We start from the raw sequence: 23147 nt of genomic DNA, 5'->3' as shown, positions 1-23147 counted from the left end.
GTGACCAGATCGGTCACAGTCCCTCCTCAGGTGTCCAGGTTCGCCACAGGACCAGCAGGTGGGCACTCCTCGTCTTCGTCGCTCGGGTGATTTCGGTTGACGCTCCTCGACGTCGGCTGCTGCGACGCTCCTAATCCGGTGCGACGTCAAGACATTCGCCGTCAACTTTGCTGCCTCCATCCTGAGGGCCGCCGCCAGAGCTGCGTTGATGGTACGATGCTCTGCCAGGAGTAGCTGTTGTCTGATTTCAAGGTATCGAACTCCGCTGCCGAAGGTGTAGGCCGCCTCTCCAGCGATGAAGTTAGGTGGTAGGCCCCTGAGGGCCTTATGGGCAAGTTGTTCCACCGCCATCGCAAATTCTTGTAGGGACTCGCCTGACTGTTGGACCCTCGTTTTCAGTTGGGTCCTGAATGCTGCCGCAAGTTGATGGTCACATAACGTCCATCCAGGGCCGCCATTATCTCAGCGGCTGTCCCATCTTCTGGAACGCTGTGAAGAATCTCCGACGCCTGTCCCTGAAGCGTGGCCAGGAGCTGAGTGGTTTTCTCTGCTGGCGTCCACCCATTGTGCTTTGCGATGCCCTCGAACTGGCGACGAAATATCGCCCAAGACGTCGTACCGTCGAACTTCGGCGTCTTGACGTTGCAATGTCTGGCTGAGGGCGATGGTTCCACATGGCCACTACATGAGGTCCTCAATTCTGTCGTCGATCTTTCCACGGCCCGTTGAACTTCCTCGGCAATTATCTGTTTCTGTTCTCTAGCCTAGAGATCCACCAACGCGAGGATGTGCTTATTTTCTACAGCATGTTGGTCCATCAGCACACTCGTTTCCTCTTGACGACGTTCGAGAGCGCGAATTTTGCCGTCAAAATGGTCTACATCCTGTCTCAACTCGGCTACTGTCTCGTTTATAGTTGTAAAATTCTGGTTTAGTTTATCCAAATCGGCCTTAAGTTCGTCTTTCACGATGGCGACAATTCCATCTACGTGGGCCGAAACGCTTTCAATTTGCGTAGTAACGTCATCTTTCACTTCACTTATGTCACTTTTCATCTCCGTTTTCACTTCACTTATATCGTTCTTCAACTCACTGATGTGCTTATTCATTTCGTCTTTCATTTCTGCTTTTATTTCCGCGATAGCTTCCAGGATCTGCTGTAGGTTCTCCATTGTCGATAATGTCCCGATTCTGACACCAGTGTAAATTTATTTCAACTCAACAATAGGATTTGCTCTCCACACAGTAACACAGTATTCGTTAGTGCACTCCACAGACGACAATGACAATTTACTTGGTCTATTACGAACAACAATGAACTGTTAATCTTAACTAATATTTACAAAGCACTATTTACAACACAGAATGGTCAGTTCTCAGTTCACAGCTCGTTTGTCTCGGCTAGTTCTTCTAGCTCAGTCACTCGCGTTCACAGAATCTCGAACCACAGACCTTCAGAGACGATCCGCTGAACTTCGAACTCAGATCCCCCAACTGCGGTCCACTGCACTCGAATTCCGGGCTTCAGGCTCCACAGTTACGGACACAACTCAAGTCGCACTCTGGTCTCAAAGCTGGCTTCACTGCTACACAAGGCTGGCTTACTGAATAAACTGTCCCAAGTTCACTCGTGTGCGTAATTTATACTCACACCACAGTTTCTGGAAAGTACGAGTTCTCGATATTTCGACGCGCGTCCAGATAGCACTCCAGAGAAAGCACTCGAACAATCTGGACCCCTCTCCTCTCCACTGCGATCGCTCTTTTCCGTCTTCTCTCCACAGCACATGCCACAGGGAGCAGATGCGCGCGCAACCCACCCAAAACACGGCCGACTTAGCACTTCCTTCTACTGGTCGTGAGTTCGAATCTCACGTCGCTGTCACAATATTGTAAACATAACAACATTAACCTGATATTTGAGAATCATAAGTTACAAAATTAAATTGTATTTGGTAGAACCACAAGGAGAAAGAGAACATTAATAACTATAGGTAAATCTTTTGACGAAGAGACGAATATACTTAACATGGAATAATAATAACATTATTATTATTTTTTTTCTACGATCGTGATATCCTATGAACTAAAAATCCTTGTGGATGAACAGTACAGGTGGATGAAAAGGGAGTGGAGAAAGATATACGTACAATGGAGGAAAGATTAGTGTAGACGAAAGATAATTGACGGAACACATGTGGATGACACATCTGGGAACAATGAATATATGTTATTATCCAATTAATAATGAGAATGAATGGTGGTAGTATCAGAAAATTGTCATTTCATTTATTTGTTAACTCTGTATTGAAGGATTGATGTAATGTTGTATAAAATAAGAGTTTTTTTTCTACATTTTACTTTTCATTCGAATATGAACAAGTTTAGTGTGGTAATACTGTTATTTTCAAAATAATAAGAGTAAAGAATCAGATTATTTACAGAAATATGCTATATTATGCATAAAGTAAAGAAATATTGTGTTGTAATGCATTATTTGCAAGAAGAATGGTTAATATTATATAAGTAAATAGTAATAGATCAATCGATGAAAGAGGACAGAATCACTACGGTCTCCAGGCAGACCTACGTGGGCTCCGTGGGCCAGCGGTCTCGGGCTCAGTGGGCTAGAGTTCATTGCATCAAGCACCTACACTGAACCAAGAGTTCATGGGGATCGCGGGTAGGCTTGGCGGTCTTACTGATGTACAGTTAGTCGGTTGGAGGACCACAGTCTGCCCATGCTCATCTCTACTTTGTACATTGAGGGTTCTGCGATTGACGAACATGAGCTCAATGTGGGCCACATTACTGATGCCAGCCCACACCATTACTGAGCCACCCCCAAACAGAGTCCTCAAGAAGAAAGCACACCATTTGTCGTCCATCTGCAGATCTCAGGTTAAAGCAGCTCTCATCAGTGAAGAGGACAAAGGCCCACTGCTCTGGAGTCCATCCCTGGTGCTGCTTTTGTGAAACGAAGGCACGCTTCTCTGTGCTGCGGCTAGAGTTGGGGTCCATATGCAGGTCTTCTGGACAGAAGATTAGCTTCTGCAAACCTCCTTCTCACTGTCCACTCATTCACTCTCACATTCCTGACATTTTCCAGTCAATTTCTTGCCTGTACTGCTGTGGTATGGCGATCATACAGAACTTGCAGGGTGAGAAATCTGGCACTTGTGCTCCTCCTACAGCCTAATCCCCATCTCCTGTCGTATGTTCGAAGTTCCCTATAGCGTTGCATTGCACGGTGAATGCTACTGAATGATGTTCCAATGACCTGAACTACATAACAAAGGCTGCGTCCATCCTCCACCAAAGCAAATGCCCTTGTGACATCTTCACAGCTAAGAGGCATGTTTTACTCACAACAGCACATGACTGACTAAAACTTTAATGAATCATTCAAAATGTTTCCCGATATCCATAGATTATCAATAAGGGTATCATAAGGTTGTAAACCTTAAAAGCTTTTATTGCGCTTACTTACTTATTTACTTTTAAGGAACTTGGAGGTTCATTGCCGCCCTCACATAAGCCCATCATCAGTCCCTATCCTGAGCAAGATTAATCCAGTCTCTACAATCATATCCCACCTCCCTCAAATCCATTTTAATTATCCTCCCACCTACGTCTCGGCCTCCCCAAAGGTTTTTTTTTTCCCTCCGACCTCCCAAATACCACTCTATATGCATTTCTGGATTCACCCATATGTGCTACATGTCCTGCCCATCTCAAACGTTTGGATTTGATGTTCCTAATTATGTAAGGTGAAGAATACAATGCGTGCAGTTCTGTGTTGTGTAACTTTCTCCATTCTCCTGTAACTTCATCCCTCTTGCTTTTATTGCGGTACCCTCAATAAAATCATGAAGATAAGTACTTCGGAGATTAGGGTACAATAAACTGCCCTAAAGATGGTCATATCCTCAATTTCTTTTCACAAACAGTTCAGAGAGATGTTCTAATGTGTTAACCCTTAGAAACCGAAAGACTTATGCCATATTGCACGCAAATGGCTAACCCTTACCCAGGTTCGTATACCTGCACAATCGGGTAAATTCCTGTTGGCTTCATTAGCTGAGTGGTTTAAGGCGCAAAAGATATGTCTGGCCAGCATATCACGCCTAAAATCGCAGGTTTGCGTCCTGGCCACTGCAGAAAATTGAGCCTGTGGTAAAGGATGGGAAGGGCACATGTAAAGCAATCGGTGTAATGGTATGCATGGAAGCTGACGGGGTTTCAGTTGACTGCAGTTGAAATGATTTTGCTCCTTTTTTAAGAAAAAAAAAATTACAAAGAAAAAATTTTAAATTGTTTTAATCAAGTGCAATGTCCTTAATGTTATATAAAATTAAAGAATATCAACGTATTTTATATATATATATAACATACAATTTATAACATATCACGTCATGACCATAATACTAGCTGGTAACTATAATGGACGCACGGCTCCTAAAGGTTAAACATCTCAAAAATTCTTTTGTTCCTATTTATTATAAGTGTTCCACTTTTTTTTGCCGGTCAGCATATTTAGTCTTATTATCTTATAACTGACTATTTTTTTGTGAAATATAACTGAAATACAATGTCATTGAAGACCCTTTCACTGGCATTATTTATAATTCCATAAAATAAAGTAAAGTCATCCACATCTCAAGGCCCACAGGGTGGCACGAGGTTAAAGCTCCCATCTGTACAGACAATAGGCACTAATGACAGTAAGAATGTCGGTCCTATGTGCATGCTGCCTTTACCTCCAAGGAAATATCCGTGATACTCATTTCTGTTAGAGAAGCTGAGTAAATCCTAGTGTCATAGTGCACCCCATAGGATTATATCAAGGAAATAAATCCATTAGCTCATCAGGAATTGAATCTACCATCTTCCAGCTTGTAGCATTACACCTTAACTTTACTGTGACGTTACTATGCACCTCTATAATTTCATATCTTTAACAATTTCAATATGGATGATGAAATATTCAAGACAATTGAACCTATACAGTACTAGATGGATTATTCGTTGGTATTTGGTACTGAGCACACTGTTGTAGTATTTCACGTAGACATACACAAAATGGTGTTCGCAGAGGTCTGTACATTAAAATCCGAAAAAGAGTTACAGGAGTTCACACTGGTGTGTTGAGACCAGCTATAATATTACGTTGATACTAATGATGTGGTTATTTCACTTAAATGCAATTTTTCTATAACACTATCGAGGACTCATTCATTTATTCTTTTAATGTCCGCTACATGAAAAGTATTGTTCGAATTTTACTTTAGCTCAGATCATCTCAATATGAATATATTTGCAATGATAAGGAAGTAAATGCACTATAAGATGGCCCATGCTTACTGCTATTTGGTCCAGTCCATACAAATTTTCATGATTTTTATTTGATACAACTACTCAGTACACACTGCATTATTTCGTTTTCATTAATTCTTTTGATACAAATCACTGCAGTAATTCGGAAATAGTTTCTGTGCGATGAAATTCTACTTTATTCTTGAATAACCATGCTGTAATTTCATTCTTCCGGAAATTTGTGCTAAGAGACTTTTTACCTGCACAGAATGGCAACTAGCTTTATCCATATAACATTATTAATCCTTCCTCTAGATAAATTCAGAGATCTCTTTCTGAACCAAACTTTAAAGCTCTCAGAATTCATTTCAGAATGGTAGTTCGAATTTCGCGACATTTGCTTTCAAGAGTAAAACCAGTTTTTTTGGATACTGCATGTCATTATGACCATGTTTCATATAAACAGCAAACTATATGTTCATTCCAGAATCATGCTTTCAAGAGTAAAACCAGTTTTTTTGGATACTGCATGTCATTATGACCATGTTTCATCTAAATAGCAAACTATACGTTCATTCCAGAATCATAAGTTACTGGTATGAACTTCCCTTAGAAATTTAATTCGAGCATCAACAATATCATTTTTTTCCATTAGAAATTTCCGACTATTATCATCTTATTACACAAAACCAATGCCTTTAAAAATCTCATATACAGTATACATGAAAGAGAACCACTGTCTTTCTTAGTGCGAGTTGGATTCTTTGCATGAATACTTTTCTTCCTCATGATATAAAATAATCATGACCGGTTCAAGACTGAATGAACGATTGCATCTAATCCATTATGACCAGGTTCAAAATTGAATGAATGAATAAAAATAATAAACAAATACATACATGAATGAATGAATAAAAAAATAAATAATCCGACGCAAAACATTTTTCAAAAAATCATCTAACAATGTTACTCTTATCGATTTATTCTGATATTTTCCTGGAGAACTTTTTTTTTTTCCTTGTACATAGTACTTGCTTTCTTGTAAATTCTCGAAACAGTACGCACATCACACAGCATGTATCAGCAGTAGAGTCGTTGGAAAAATGAACAGTTGCATATTTTTCTGCAGATGATAAATTCCATTAAAAAAGCTCTATGCACTATAAATTACGGTATCTACGTTGTCCTTGAATAATTTTTTTTTTTTTTTTTGTATTAGGACCAATTATAAACACGTGAAAACTTCAGAGATATATAAACACAAAATATTCAGTAAGTTAGATAGAGTCAATGAAGCCAAGTCTGAAAGCAAACTGATTTTATGATATGGGCAGTTGCCTGCCTAAGATCAGGGAACAAAAATCAGACTAAGCAAACACAGTTTCACCTCAGAGATGGAAGCGAATAATATTATAAAGAACGTGAAAATTGTTGAACATAATGTCATGGTACATGTATTATATAATATTTTGGCTTTTCTATAGCATGTAACACTGAAACTTCCAACTTGAATTTTGCTAAGTTCTCCAATGCAGGAATCTGTAACAGGTTAGGATAGTTTAGGCTTTTCGTATGTCTTGCAGGCTATATACGAATCTGTGGCAGGTTATGTTAGCTTAGGCTTTTTGTATGCCTTCCATATACTAAGTGATGTGAAATGTACGTTTCGCATTATATTTTGAAATGTTCTACCTTTTTATTTTACGTGTTAAATAATCACTTTTAGGTTATCTTCACCGATCAATTTTTTCCAATTTTTACCTATGTTCTAATATGTTTTCAAGTCGACTCGACTGACGTCCTATAAGAATTCTTCACATTCCAAACTACGTTCCCTCTGAAAATTAGACCATTTGTTCCACTTCTTTTGCTATAAAAAAAAAAAACTCAATGTAGCATGCTGTAAAAAACCATAATTTTTTTATGGAACCATGAAACTTAAACTTTAAGGTTCAATAAACACATTGTTTTAAAATATGCTGGTCTGAAGTGCTCATCACAAGTGGATTTTGTGCGTGAAAAAGTGTCTGAAGTAGAGGCTAGTCTGTCTGTTCAATGAGCAATTTACATGCAATTTGGTAGAACACTTTTTTTCTCACTCCATATGCCATCGAATACTGCAAATAATGTAAATAGTATAAGAATCAATTTAATGTACAACTCGAATTTTTTGTGGTGACAGATCACTCAATTATAAATAAAGTGTAACTCGTTTGCTGTCTCAAGAGATATAAAAAGACAATTTAATTAACAATAATAAAAATACAAACTTTCATGGGTTACGAATTGTCGCAATACTTACATTGGCTAGATACCTCAAGGAACAATTTTTCCATTTGTGGGTGTAATGCATGGACAAGAGAGTGGCCATTAATGACAATGGCAAATCCTCCACTGGTATCTGATTCTTCTATGCTGAGGCCACGCTGGTATTCAGACTCACTGTAAAATATAAGTTCGTCTGAATATGTAAACGTAAAATTCCAAATGGTCAATGGCACGATGAATAGTAATATATACTGTGTTTAGAGTAAAGTTTCACAATTAATGCTACTTTGGACTGGAGAATACTTCATTTAGCAAGGTTAGCAAATAAATATTAAAAAAGAAACTTTCCTGCCGCCAACCTACCAAGTTTTGTTCTAAAACGAATATGCTGACTTGAGTAATTCCTAACTCGAATTTTTACTTTAAGAACAGCACTACTATCCTTGATTTCACTTTATCGCATAAGAAATTTTGTATAAAAAAATATAATGAGAACAAGAACAGTCTGTAAAGATTTTTGCTCATGATTGTCAATAATTGAATTATAATATTATTAGCATTTAGGTATGTAAAAATGTACTTGTTCATTTGCAAATAAAAATAAGTCATTTTGCTACCATTGATATCAAAGTAGTAAAATATATTTCAAGAATTATATGAATATTACGAGAAGTAATGTACGGAAAATTATATAAACTAGATCAGCAATCACACCCCCAGTTGAATATTATTTTAATGTCCACACTTGTCATGGTTGTATACAGTATTAGTCTGATCAGTTTACCAACAGAGCAGCATCAATGTCTTGCACGAAAATGTCAACCATGTACAAAAAATCTTAAAATAGGAACAATTCCATTTTCAACTAATCCTATATTATTTACTTCTGGTGACTGTAAATTATATCTTATAAATACATTACAGAAAGAAACAGAAGAAAAACATATTAGTACTCAATTTTGTCGACTAAGAAAGATGTCTGAATATGGAGAGAATAACTGTGGTATAATATTCTCATTAATCAGATTTTAAATAACTGTAATAATAAATAATAATAATAATAATAATAATAATAATAATAATAATAATAATAATAATAATAATAATAATAATAATAATAATAATAATTTATTTCATCTGGCAGAGCTAAAGCTGGGCAGTATTTGAAATACGTATTTGAAATACATTTGTATTTTGTATTTTGTATTTTGTAATTTGTAAGGATTTTCGAAAGTATTTTGTATTTTGTATTTAAATACTGGTACATAAAATTGATGTATTTTGTATTTCAAATACTCAAAATACTTTGTTCTTCAAGTTTTGGATTTGGATTTGAAGAATGAACTTTTGTCTTATTTGCCTACCCATTTCAGATGTGTTAGCCATACACTTAGTTTTCTTGCCACAACTGATTTCCTTAATGCCATGAAGAAATCTCCAACAGCATCAAGGATCCATCACCCAACACTTGCTACATGTTCAGCATTATGGAATGCGTCTAGGAGACTCAAATACTCAGAAATTATATCAGATGTCTTGAAATATTCATTAAAGTTTCCTTGCCCAACTCGACTGAATTCTCTTTATGACTCAATCTCTCAAATATTGCAATTCTAACATGATATAAACAGTATGGGTTATTCCTATACAAGGAATAAATGGAACACCATTGAAAACTACGCATTCGGTGTATACTCAGTTATCATCAACAGATGGAAAGTTCACAGCTGATACAAAGTTCTCAGTGATTTCTAAGATCACGGGGGAAGATGCCTGCAGTCTACGTAAAATACAAGAAGGAACATATCCCATCTGGAATGAAACTAGCACATCCTACTTTCAACAAACCAGGGAAGATTGATCTACTGATAGGAGCTGAACTATTCTTCCGAATATTGCGATATTGCGTCTACAAACATGATGATGGTGAACTGTTGCGGCTAGAACATCAAGGACAATAAAGCACATTATTCTACAGTCCACGTGTGTTTTATTCAACAAGACGAGCTACCAGGACTTTACATTTGGTATACTACTGCTACCTAACCTAAGTCTAGCTGTGAATCGTCGTAAGGCGGCGAGAAATGCTTCTGTTGTCAAGTCTCTGATGAGCTCCAAATGTATCGAAATAACCTCTGCTGGTGTTGCTTTACTCGCTTGCTTTCCTCTATCTAACATTACTCTATATTCAGGTATCGAAGTCGTACCCTTTATTGTTTCTAATGCTTGAGATTTATGTTCAAGAAAATCCAAAAACTCCTTGAGTGTTAATCGGACTTCTGGTTGGAGCAAGAGGTCCCGCTACTCTCTTCATGAAAGATGTGTTTAAGAGGCTTGGAATACCTACATCTATTATTCCGATTGTAACCTTAGCTGCATTGAAAGGATCAATTGCTCTCCTGAAGAATCACCTATATTCGAAATCAAACTAAGTTCAGTAGCATTCTTTACTTTTTTGTAACACTTACCTTTCTAAAAATAGGTATATTTTCACTAATCTCAAAAAAAAAAAATTATTTGCAGTTATGTACTTGTAGGAATTTCATTGTTAAAACAAAAATCAATGGTTTTTCATGAACTTGTAAAAATTTCTATGGTTAAGTATTCTTTGTCCCTTGTGGCAGCTCACGAATGGTGAGAAGATATATAAATTTAAAAATTTAAAATGTGAAAAAACTGGGATTGCCAACCTTCAAAGATGTTGAGTTTCAGTACCTTGAAGAATATTGTGCAGTTCTGAAACCCAGTGCCGTAGCCCTTAATTTAATGCAAAATGAGAAGACGTGCTATTACAGCCAACTTTTGTCCACATTAATTTCCCTTAAAAACAGATTACATATTCTGTTACCTAGTAATCTACGCCATCTATTCCAAGTAACTTCAATCCTAATCAGTTTACTTTCATCAAGATTTAAAGTGATCTTTGATCTGATCCCAGAAGCAAATTGAGCTATTTTGGCAGCTTGCTCCACCCATCATTGAAGATGAGATGGCTACCTGACAATGCCTCACCAAATGATAAGAAGAGGACACAGAATATGTGTGTGAAATCAGCTGAGCAGTTGTCTGCTACATCTTTGGTCAGTTCAGACGATGAAGACGAAAACAATTTATATGTTTTCAATTCAAGTAAAACAGACTTTGAAAAGCAAAAAGAAAAGAACTTGTCTGCTGTGGAGTATGAGCTCATACAATTCTTCAATGGCAAAGGGACAACTCTGTGCACTCTAGAGAATTACCCAACAGTGAAACAAGCTTTTATAAATATAATACAAGTTTGTGTTCATCTGCGCCTGTAGGAAGACTTTTCTGTTTTGCAGGATTTATTCATTCACAAGCAAGGAGATCCTTATCTGATGAACTATTTGAGGAACTGGTTGTTTTGAAAGGAAGCAGTAATTATTCATATGTAGCATAATTTCATTGCTGACTGGGAAAAGGAAGAATCTTCAGTTACAGTGTTTATATAAAACTTCGAGGTAAAAATAATGTTAATATAATATTTTAGATTTTCAGTAATATTCTTATTTCTTTAGGCCTATATATTGTATCGAGTATTTGAAATACAAATGTATTTTGAGTATTTGAAATACAAATGTATTTTGAGTATTTGAAATACAAATGTATTTTGGTTAATTTTTTAAAAGTATTTTGTATTTGTGTTTCAAATACAATTATTTGAAGTATTTTGTATTTGTATGTCAGTATTTTGCCCAGCCCTGCCAGTAGGCCTCCGCCTGGCCAGACTCTAATTCTGATTGAATACAATTGACTTACAGTAGTGATTACATTAATATCTAGATCATAAAAAATGAAAGTGAATAATAAAAGTAAAAGTAAATAATGAAAGTTTGATAAGTAATGTTAGTGAGACAATAATAAACACTGATAAAAATAGTAATGATAATAATAATAACAACAACAACAACAACAATAATAATAATAATAATAATAATAATAATAATAATAATAATAATAGTAATAATTATGAGAATTTAAATATTTATCCTGCAATAATAACCACTGAACATTGAGAAACTTGAAACAACTACCGGTATTATTGTTAACGGGAATTGTTTGAAAAATATTTCGTTAGCCTATTCTTAAATTGGTTTGACGTCTAACAGTCTTCGACATTACTCGGTAGGGAATTCCAAAGTCGAGGAACAGCCACAGTGAAAGAAGATGAATATGAGGATGTTCGGTGGGAGGAAATGGATAATATTGAGGACTGTTGTGATCGTGTGTCTAGATTATGGTGGGTGGATAAATTTTGAAAACGAGACACAAGATAGACAGGAGTGGAGAATGCAATATATGAAAGAGGAGGGAAAGACAGTGGATTTTTCTACGATCTTCTAGACGGAACCAGGACAACATTTCGAAGGATGGTGTTACGCAATCAGCCCGGCGAATATTGCAGACGAAATGTATGCACATATTATGAACACGTTGCAGTCTCTGCACCAGAGTAACGCTTAAGTCAGTAAACAGAATATCACAGTAATCGAAGTGGGACATCACGAGTATTTGCACTAATATCTTTTTCATGGAAAAGGGTAGAATGTTCTTCAATTGCCTAAACGAGTGGATTAGTGAGAATACTTTTTTTGCAAGTTTCTGCAACTTGAATGTTCCAATTTAAACTTTTATCCAGATTTATACAGATTCACTGAAGGAAATTTCGTTGCTGTTCATCTTAATCGAAGACAGATTTGGTATGGTAATAGTGCTTAACAAACGTGAATGATCCACAAATAAATGGTTATTAATTGTTATTTAACCTTTTAATTAATTAATCATAAATAATTTTTATTTCACGTCTTCATCAATAGAAGATAAATTAAAGGAAGCATGTGAACAGAAGATACTTCTTCAAAATATACGGTATCTTATACAGTAAGTATTAATCTGTTATTTTAAGAAAATCTGAATAAACTGAAGTACATAAGAGTTCATGGAAAGAATGCCTGATGAACAGTTGTCTCTTTGAAGTAACAGTAGTTTATCACTATACAGCATCGGGATAGATTTTTCATGGAAAAATGTACTAACACCTTGTCGGAAGATATAGCTTTTGCACCTCTCTTACTATACCAATATCTCTTAAATGTCTAGACTTATTACGTCCCAGCATTTTAATCTAAAGAACTTTTGTTATTTAAAGAATATTTCAAATAATAATAAATTTTGAATTAGTGGAGTTAGTGTTAGCATTACTTACTGTTTTATTATATTTTATTCTGGATCCTATTAGAGGAGAAATTTTAACATACGCTATATTGGGTCAGATACAAGAGAAAAGAAACATTTTATTTTATAGGATAGGAAATTAAGTACGAATTTTTTTTATCACGGCTTTACTATATTGTGATAAATGACTACATACTTAAATCTTCTTCCACAATAAGATAAACTGATAACAATGATTTCAATAATGAAAATAATGAATCTCAAAATGAAAATTTCACGTGTATTAATACGAGAGATGATGTCAAAAACATTAAATCCCAGAAATATTATATCCAGTATGCAGCTACTGAAATGATTCAATTCCTAGTCGACTGAAAATATAATTAGCAATGCAACATCATAACTTTCTTTTTGCTAATACTGGTACTAGTGTATGTGGACCTCAATTTTTATTGTGCATTGCTTCTATCAAATACAACTTCATGTCAGAAGACTGTGAAAACTTTAAAATAGTACCTAACAGAAGTACATTAAAATATTCAAGAACTCAAAAGTAAGCAAACTGTTCTCCAAATACTAAATTCATACCGAAAATATTAAACAATTGAATCCAATGACATCTTGAGCAAGTAGTACAATTCTAGAATGGAGACTTAAAAACTAGAATGAAACAATTTAAAATATGATTCACAAATTTTGAGAGTTCATGAGATATGAAACTTTTATGATAGTTTCAATATTTACAAACCGACTCATTTTGTTAATATATCATATTAAAATTAGTCACTAAGAGTGAAATTGTTTTCATGCGTGTAAATTTACTTTATATAAAAAGTAGTTGTGCTATTTGTTAAAGTAATGCCATGAATTTCTGTGAAAATATAAAATGTTGGCAAGCGTGAATAAAATTATTATGCAGTGTTATTATTCCAGAATTACTTGTGAATGAAATGATGAAAGAGTATTCTAGTGAAATTAGTAGTTCGAATACAGTGCAGTTTTTTACTTTAGTAAATTCCACGCAGTGGCATAGATTATTTTTGCATGACCGTGTTTGGGATATATGAGAGATGAAAGAAAATATAATCTTCATGGTGGAAAGCACAGCATATATTTTTAACAGAAAAAGCTAGTGGAATTCTGTGTAGAATATATTATAGAGTCGGGGAGATGATTACTGTACACTGCACGGGAATTTTCTCATTTTTAACCTTCTTCTCATCCAACTTTAAGACATTCAAAGGTGCCGCACATTACATCAGAAAAAAAGCACTGTATATATAAACCTCGTTAATATGCTTTTACTTATAATGCCACCCGTTCATTACACTCTTTTTATACGGTCCCTGGACATTCCATATATATATTTTTTAATTGATTATTTTACGACGCTTTTTCAACTGCTATGGTTATACAGTGTCTGAATATGATGAAGTAATAATGCCGACAAAATGAATTCAGGATCCAATGCCGAAAGTTACCCTGTATTTGCTCTTATTAGGTTAAGGGAAAACTCCGGAAAAACCTCAACCAGGTAACTTGTCTCAGCCAGGATTTGAACCCAGGTCTGCTCATTTTATGGTCAGGCATGCTAACCGTTACTCCACAGTGGTGGACTCCATATATAGGCCTGCATAATTTTACCCTCTTGTAACACTTCCAAATCCCGCTTGTAGCACTTTTTTCGAATCGGAAATAAGTAACAAAATTCCATATGAATTGCGAAACTTATAATGCTTTAAAAGCATGATGAAAAAATATGTTGCTGTGACTGTACCGAGAGTCATTGGACTGCAAGAAAGAAATTTCAACCTCTACCTGAAAAAAACCTCTGGTCAGCACTGTTCAGAAGTTGTATTTACCAGTAAATTCTTTTGTATGAAAATATTTTAACACTCAAAAGTCTCCCTGTGAATATATTTCTGTCCTTTCTGTAAAATTTAGTCATCCTTTGAATTCTATGGAGTGTGAAATAAGTTTAATAATCCAAAACAGCAAAGCGGAAATCTCTGCTTATAAGTGGAAAATTACATTAGTGTTGCTGCTAGCGGTGTATCAAGTGAATTTATCTGTAGTTACTATTGAACCACATAAAAAATATACATAATAGTAGCACAAACACACAGCAAATAACAATCAAAGATTTTTTCATATGAAATGAGCTCCTATTTGAATTTTGCACTGTAACTGATACAAAATATACTATGTTTCATATGAAGTGGTGTCTAAATTGTTTTCCCCATTTCATAAATCATTTCCCGTCTGTAGCGCTGTCCCACTTATAACACTTTAAGACCGTAGTCCCTTGACGAGCGCATTAATGAAGTTATACTGTGTGTATATATGATGATAATGTAATTTTTAACATTTAAATTCTCCAGATTTACTGTGATAAGCAATTTGGTAAATTATTTTGATAGAAACAATGACTAAGCATTTTGATATTATGTCATCTGAAAGTGATATAAATAAAAGGCATTAGAAACTTACATTTCAGTTAAAGAAGTAGACTATTACTGTGTTAAGTGCTCACAACAAAAAAGAGGTATAGCTAATTAAGATGTTTTAAAAGAAAGTCCTAAAAAACTTTCATGTTACCGGTATCCAATCATTAATAATTATTGATGTTTAAAAAATAAAAACATATTCTGATCTGCAGTGACATCAAATATTTTTTTTATGCTCTAGAATTTTGTACTTCATTGTATTACAGTACGGTAGAGATATACTAAAAGTACAGCTGAATAAAGGTAGGTGCTCAATTATTGGAATGGATCTGTACAGTGTGTTCGGATTTTTATTCTTTGCATTATTTTAAATGAAGCATTGCTCACTTAGTCGCATCGTCTCTGTCTGCATGACCAGATTCCATCCAGAATTCTGACTAGAGAATTCTAAACGGATTTCCATATGGTCCAAGATCGAAATACAGAATATCATGGCAAGTATATCGATTGCAAGGCCTCTAATCACGGTAATATTAAAGGTATCTATAATGAAATGGACGACACAAAGCTTATTTTATTAACAGTATGAAGAGCTTTATAATTTATCAAATTAGAATTATAGCAATGTAATATGGAGAGAGAACATATGGGATGAGTTTGGGAAAATACTAAATTAATCAAGTACTGTATATCCTTCAAAGTTTATTTAAGTTATAGTGCTATTCATTTTATTTCCAGATTCAGTTCAACTACAACGAAATAATGCGCTCTAGTGGTTAATTACAACACTATTTGATTATTAATTAGGAAATGCGGACAAGGGAGCGATACTATAATAAAAATTCGAATGCAATGAACTAATTTTTTTCCGGTAAGTGAGCGCCTACCTTTAAGATGATAGACGAAATCGAATTAATTCGAGAAAATTTACTCTAAAGTCATTTCAGTCACCAGAAATCTAGACGTTATCAGAGAGCAAAATTCGGTTTCTTTGTTAAGAAGCTGTCAACTCAGCTAAGGCTAATTATGCAATGTAAACTTAGCTAAGGCTAATTATGCAATGTACTATCTGTAAGAATAAGAAATATATTTTTGTATGATTCAACATTTTTATAACCTATAAACATTCCTTGAAAAGGGTATATTTCAGAATTCACAAAAAGTTAAATTTAAGATGCCTAAAACTTCTTATCAGAAAAATACTATACCACTACACATAGTACTGGTACCGAGTGTATATATACTGGAAATATAATCTGAAATTAGACTTATTTCTTGTGATTATGATTATTTTTATGAAGACAACATCAATTCGGCAAGGGGTTATTTACATGACTGTATTAAAGCTGAGTTACTAATTTGTAATTAGTAGCAATAAGAGCAAAACAGCTGAAAGCATTAATGTTTACCTTTAGTCAACCATTTGGTTAGTACCACCTTCCAGTATTTTGTACTGATATTTACATGCAGTACACAAAATTCCACACAAATAACTACAAAACCCATTATCTAAAACAGCAACGTGTAGTATGTGTGAATTTGACAACCCAAGACTAATACTCTTAATAGACATATCTTATAACATTCATTAAAGTCTTATATAATAATACCAAATCAAGTATTTACAGTAAATACTGGTATCTTATGGTTGTCACTTTCATACAAATTCTAAAGAAACACGTGCTAACACACATGATTTAGTGTCTGTTATTACATAACACCAATGTTAATTTTTCTATCATGGACCAATTCCAAAGTGCAGCAGGCCACACCAATAACACACTGATAGAAGTTAATCTCTGTCTACTCTTACACTAGAAATACCTGACTGAAGCTTGGCTGGTATGTGCACAAGTGTGAGTGAGCATGCATGCAAGCGAGCGTCTGCCTGCCCTAGCTGTAGCTACCTGTGCTGGTCCCACCTGAAAGTGACGATGCTGACGGAAGTGGGAGCCGATGCAGCAGCTGCTGTTGGGACACCTCCATGTCCTAATCCAGCACTGCGAACCGACTCTCGAAACTTCCCCAGCTGTGTTTCCACATCATCATATGTGTGTCCATCTACTATGAAGATGTCTGCCATTTCATCTGTTAGAAGTTGACAGGAATAGCCAATGTTGATAGCAGTTTCTGCAATACAAAAAGAAAATTAAGGATACTGATTAAACAACTGTATAATATCAATTATGGTGTGACAAGAATATCTAGAAAGATACCATGAAATATATTTAAAAAGTATATAGTTGTGAGATATGGATTTTAAACAAATATACACATCAAAAAAAGTTTGGAACCAAACAGACTTTAAGAGCCTTTTCATGTTCCAGTATTAATTGAGTTTGAATAAGGAAACCCAGTGACTACTTTAACCATATATAATATAATATTAAACAAAAATTACTTTTAACTGTTTTTATTGAGGCATAAATAAACAAAAGAGAAACATAGTATTGTAAGGAGAATAAAGTGTCAGTTCAATTGCATGCAATTGGCAATGTGGACATTTAAAAAAACTGTTTTAGTAATGTGTCATGTCTCCTCTGGTTCTGACAAGTGCCTGGATGCGTCTTGGCATGCTCTCAATCAGGTTGTCGAGGCGCTGCTGATCTAGATGATCGCATTCCTGGATTGCAGCCTCTCTGAACTAGTGGAGGGTTTGAACAGGTGATTGACGATGGTAAATGGCATTCTTGAGCTGGTCCCAAGCATATTCTATGGGATTCATATCCGGTGAGTAAGCAGGCCATTACATACGGTTATTCGAGCGGCCTGAATTCGTTCATTTACTTATTTTCCGTGATGTGGCCGGGCATTGTCATCTTGAAAAATAGAATATTCACCAAAATGTTCCCTATACGATATGACAAGACTTAGGACAATCCCTCTCCAATATTTCAATGCAGTCATATTGCCTATCATAGGCACTAGGGGTGTTCGTAAGCCATGCATTATGCCTGTCCAAAACATGATACTTCCACCTCCCTGCCTATAGTATTCTACGGGATGGTGGACGGGTACTGCACAACCAAGTACTCTTCAGATTCGAACTCTTCCTGAATCAGGTCTTAGACAAATCCTTGTCTCATCTGTGAATAGCACAGAACCCCAACCTCTCTTGCTCCCTTCTTTGATGCTCTCTTGCCCATCGAAAACGAGCTGTGCGATTATTGCAGTTGAGTGGAGGTATATGCCATGGTCGCCTTGCATGCATCTTCAACTCGTGAAGACGATTTCTAATGGTTTGGGTGCTTATGTGCTTCCCAATGGTCCGAAGGAAAGCACTTCGTAGCTCTGAAACAATGGTTTATGGCTCCTTACGAACTAGACACCCCAAATATCTATCATCAGCGTGAGTGATTACCTTCGAATGACCTTCTTGGAGCCTATCTGCTACTACATTTGTGTCCAAATAATGCTTCCAGGTCTTTCCAACAGCACTATGGCTAAAACCAACATGCAGGGCAATCTGCCTATGTATTAGTCCTTCTTCACATAAGGTGATAATGTGCACACGATAATTTACTGCTATGTGTTCAGGCATACTAAACTTGTTGTCAGAATGCCTTCAATATCCTTTATTTTAAGGGAAAAACTATTTAATATCGTATATTGATAGAATAAAATTATGCAATATTATACATAATCCTGTAAAACAATAATTCATTTATTAAAATTCGTACCATAGCAACATGATTAACTTCAATAGAGTGGAAAGGTATCCATACAATCAGTGGAATAACACAAATTTCTTTTAAAGAAAGAAAATTATATAAAACTCTGTTGGTTCCAAACTTTTTTTGATGTGTATACACTTTGGGCATACCATAAGCGAAAAGTGGGGGGAGAAAGCGATGGTAACTCTACCAACATCCTCTCCCCCACCCATTAGACTCTGATATCTCTGTTATAGTGTGGCAACATTCAAAACATAGCGTTTTCATTCTCGAGTCGCGCATGACATTTTACTTCTACACCCACTAGCTGATAATGAGAGACATGACAGGGAGGTAGGCCATTTTACACTTTAAGACTGACCTGACATATGCTAACGTAGTACGAACACAACAATGATATATTAAACTATCTAAAGTAAACCGTACTTCACAGGAGCAGATCTTCACTCTACAGATCTTTTATCTCTAACTCTGTGCAACATTACAGTTTGTGGTGAGGGGAAAAAATAGATAACAGAAGGTTGTAATGCTTTTTAATACAGTGAAGCCCATGACCAAGATAAGCCACTTCAAATTTAATGGCAGAGATATAACGAAACATCTGTACCACAGAGTTGCCCTCGGTAGCATAGTTGGTATAGCGCTGGTCTTCTATGCTCGAGGTTGCAGTTCGATCCCGGCCGAGGTTGATGGCATTTAAGTGTGTTTAAATGCGACAGGCTCATGTCAGTAGATTTACTGGCATGTAAATGAACTCCTGCGGGACAAAATTTCGGCACACTGGCGATGCTGATATAACCTCTGCAGTTGCAAGCATCGTTAAATAAACCATAATTAAATTCTGTACCACAGACTCAAGCCAAATAACTTAACTCCCACTCCAGTCTGACTAGTAGGAACATTATCCGCGCGAAGTTACAGTTCATTTTGGCGTTGATTGTTAGCATTAGTTTTGTTACTGCATTTCGTTAATCTAGTGATAGTGATTACTTTCGTCTGCTCTGAAGTGATTTTCATTTCTGCTTTTGTTTTTTTGTGAAACTAAGGTATGGAGAAACGAGGAAGTTACATGGCTGCTTTTAAACTTGAAGTGATAAAATATGCAGAAGAATATGGCAGTCGAGCTGCCGGTGGTGAATTTAATGTTTGCTATTGGCATAAACAGAAAGATGCGCTAGAAACGACAACAAATCACGAAAGGGATTCAGAGGTCCAAAAAGTGGGTAGTTTCCTGAATTATAAAATGAACTTCTTCGCTATGTAATCAAATTACGAAATGATGACTTCTGTATCTGGCATGAGATGCTAGGTATGTTTTAAAGCTCATGAACTGACGAGAATGCAGGGCATCAACAATTCGATCTCGAAGTAAGCCGGAGTTGGATCTGCAGATTCATGAAAAGGAATGGATTGTCTTTGTGATGGCGAACATCTCTCTGCCAGAAGATGCCATGCAACTTAAATGACAAGGAAATAGGTTTCCATTGACACGTGACAGCAATGCAGAAGAGAAACCAGTACTTGCTTTCGCAGATTGACAACATAGATCAGATCCCGATAAACTTCGACATGAGGCATGCCATATAACATCACCATAAATAAAAATGAGGGATCGAGCATGCTTGTACGTACAACTAGATGTGAAAATTAGCATTGCACTGTCATGTTTGCCATATCATCAGACGGAAAAATATTACTGCAGTATGTAATCTTTAAAAGGAAAACAATGTCTAAAGTTAATTTTCGCAAAGGCATAAATGCATGGGTCCCAAGAAAAGGGATGGATGTATCTCTTGTCCAAGACTGGGTCTGTAGGTACAGTGTGGGGAGCATGGCCCAGGGCATTACTTCAATGCCCGGCAATGCTAGTTTGGGACAGTTTTCATGGGCACTTGGTAGAAGACACGAAGAAGTATCTCGAAGAAATAAAAACGGACTTTATCGTGATTCTTACGGACTATCATATTGTCTACAACCACTGAATGGTTCTGAGAACAAACTCTTTAAGAACAACATACAAAAATGTACATTGATTGGATGGTGGCGAGTGGACATGAGCTGATGTTAGTGGGCAAAATAAAGAGACCATCAGTTGAACTCATGTGTGATTGGATTATACGGATGTAGGCTATGGTGTCGATAGACATCGTTGCGAAAAGATTTTTTGAAATAAAAAAAAAAACATTTCAAATGCGCTCGATGGGAATCAAGATAACACAGTATGGCCTGACACAGTGCTTAAAGTGGATCAGTATGAGCCTGGTATGCATACAAAACATGTGAAGCGACCCAGTATGGGATACCATTAATAATACTAATAAAATATGAATTTAATATACCTTTCTATGAGGTTGTCATCCATCCCAACAGTTTATTTTATTCCATTTACACTTAATTACATATTATGAATAAATCTCCCTTGCAGAGGTAATTTTAAAAAGAAAATTGTTATACATTTTTTATATAAAGGCCCAACAACTTCTAATAATTCAGGATGGACATGATTCATACTCTGTTGACCTATGAGACATGTGAGAAATCAGTAACTGTTTCAAAATTTATTGGCTCCTGTTGTGAATTCCGGAAACAATGTTAACTGTGTCTTACCTTTCAAATCAGCATTTTTAAACCTTTCCCAACATGTGGGACACTAAAGTTGTAATTCAAAATCCCGCAGTATACTCATATAATCTAAACCAGTGGTTTCCAACCAGAGGGGAATTTTGAAGGTTTTAGAGGGAATGTGTTTACTGAATGCTGAGTTGTGCCATGTTCGCTGAATGTTGACTGTTGTGGACTCATTTTTTTATTACTCTTTTCACTTTTATTTTTCCAATTTACCAAGACAACCTAAACTATTTTCATTTTCTCACAGCACATCAGTTGAAAATGGCTGCTTTAAATAAATGTAGTAAGATATGAACAACTTTCCATTAGTGTAGTGTAGTTATGTTGCATGCTAAGATGTAATTGACTTTTCAGAAATGAAGTTTTTAAATATGCCCGATATTACATCCTATTCCATTTTGAAGTTATTTTTTTCTAAATAATTATTTATTCTTTTGTAATTATCGCTACCACACCCCTTCCTGCATCCACTCATATCAGATGCATACCATCACCCTTCTTTAAAACCACTTTAAGCACTGGGCTGATGACAATAATGAATGTGATACACATGAGGAAGAGAGTAGCTCGGAGGTTTGCAACAGTGACAATGAATAGTGAGGATGCCAATCACCATATTAGATCTGTTAGCTGTATGCAGATAAAAGAATAAATAAACATAATGTGTTTTAAATTATTTGTTTTCAACAAAACCTTTTCCACACAAAAATCCCAGCACATAACACAGACCCGATATGTATTTTCAGTACAAAAAAAAAAAATGAGAGTTATATGCGAGTAAATATGATATTTTAAAGATTGATAATTCTTCCTTCACAATAACTAAATAACCTTATTTCTTCTACAAACATAAGTATGAAAACTTATTTTAAAGATGATAACTCTTCCTTGACAATAACTAAATAAATTTAACCCAACCGAGAAGTCTGGGTTTAATTTCGTTTACAATATCGACAATTTTTATGCAAATCTGTTTAGTTTATGTTGTACTGTTACTCTAATGAGGGCCAATTGGAAAATGTTCTCAGCAAAAGGTACCACACTTTTGGCATATGTGATAGGCCTCTTTCTCAAAAAAAAAAAAAAAAAAAAAAAACACTTGTTCCGGTACATCAAAAAACACAAACACTGTTAAAATATGTGCTATTCACTATGCAAACTACAAGCATTCAGTAAACACAAACTACAAGCATGACGGGCACTTAGGCTGACTGCATCCGTTAAAAATGTGTTAACAGCAAGGAATTTTTCTTACTAGTAAATATGAACGATAATTATTTACTTTAGTGATACCGTATTTGTCTCTTGTTTATGGACGTAATTGAACAAGTGGTGAACGACATAATAAATATTGGGGGTATATGGATGTTGTGAACAGTCAGTGAAAGTAAATAGAAATAGTCTTACTTTTAATTGTGGCAAATATTATACACCACCAAAAGCAAGTCAAGAAAGTGTGGTTGGAAGGTTTCAGGGCGGACATAACCTAACCTAACCTAAACTAAACTAACCCAACCTAACTTAACTTCCGGAGAGTAAGGGATAGTCTAAAGCATAGCTGGATGGAAATCACACAGAAAGAAGTAGAGAAATAGTGGATACAAACAGTATCACTAAAATA

General features: G+C 35.7%; 1 protein-coding gene across 7 annotated transcripts in view; it reads right to left on the bottom strand.

Moving 5' to 3' along the window:
* Nucleotides 1-23147, bottom strand: part of ATP8B (ATPase phospholipid transporting 8B) — a 634707-nt gene that overhangs the window by 34036 nt on the left and 577524 nt on the right. For 6 of the 7 annotated variants that reach the window (XM_069823802.1, XM_069823803.1, XM_069823800.1 and 3 more), the window contains 2 exons: nucleotides 17132-17354; nucleotides 7619-7758 (listed from right to left, as the gene is read on the bottom strand). In XM_069823802.1, coding sequence (XP_069679903.1) covers nucleotides 7619-7758; nucleotides 17132-17354 — 363 coding nt within the window. The remainder of the gene's footprint in view (nucleotides 1-7618; nucleotides 7759-17131; nucleotides 17355-23147) is intronic. The other variant, XM_069823798.1, reaches the window with a different exon arrangement.

Source organism: Periplaneta americana, chromosome 4, assembly GCF_040183065.1.
Source record: "Periplaneta americana isolate PAMFEO1 chromosome 4, P.americana_PAMFEO1_priV1, whole genome shotgun sequence".
Classification (NCBI taxonomy): domain Eukaryota; kingdom Metazoa; phylum Arthropoda; class Insecta; order Blattodea; family Blattidae; genus Periplaneta; species Periplaneta americana.
Note: the sequence above shows the minus strand (reverse complement) of the source record. Positions and strands in the feature narration are given on the sequence as shown.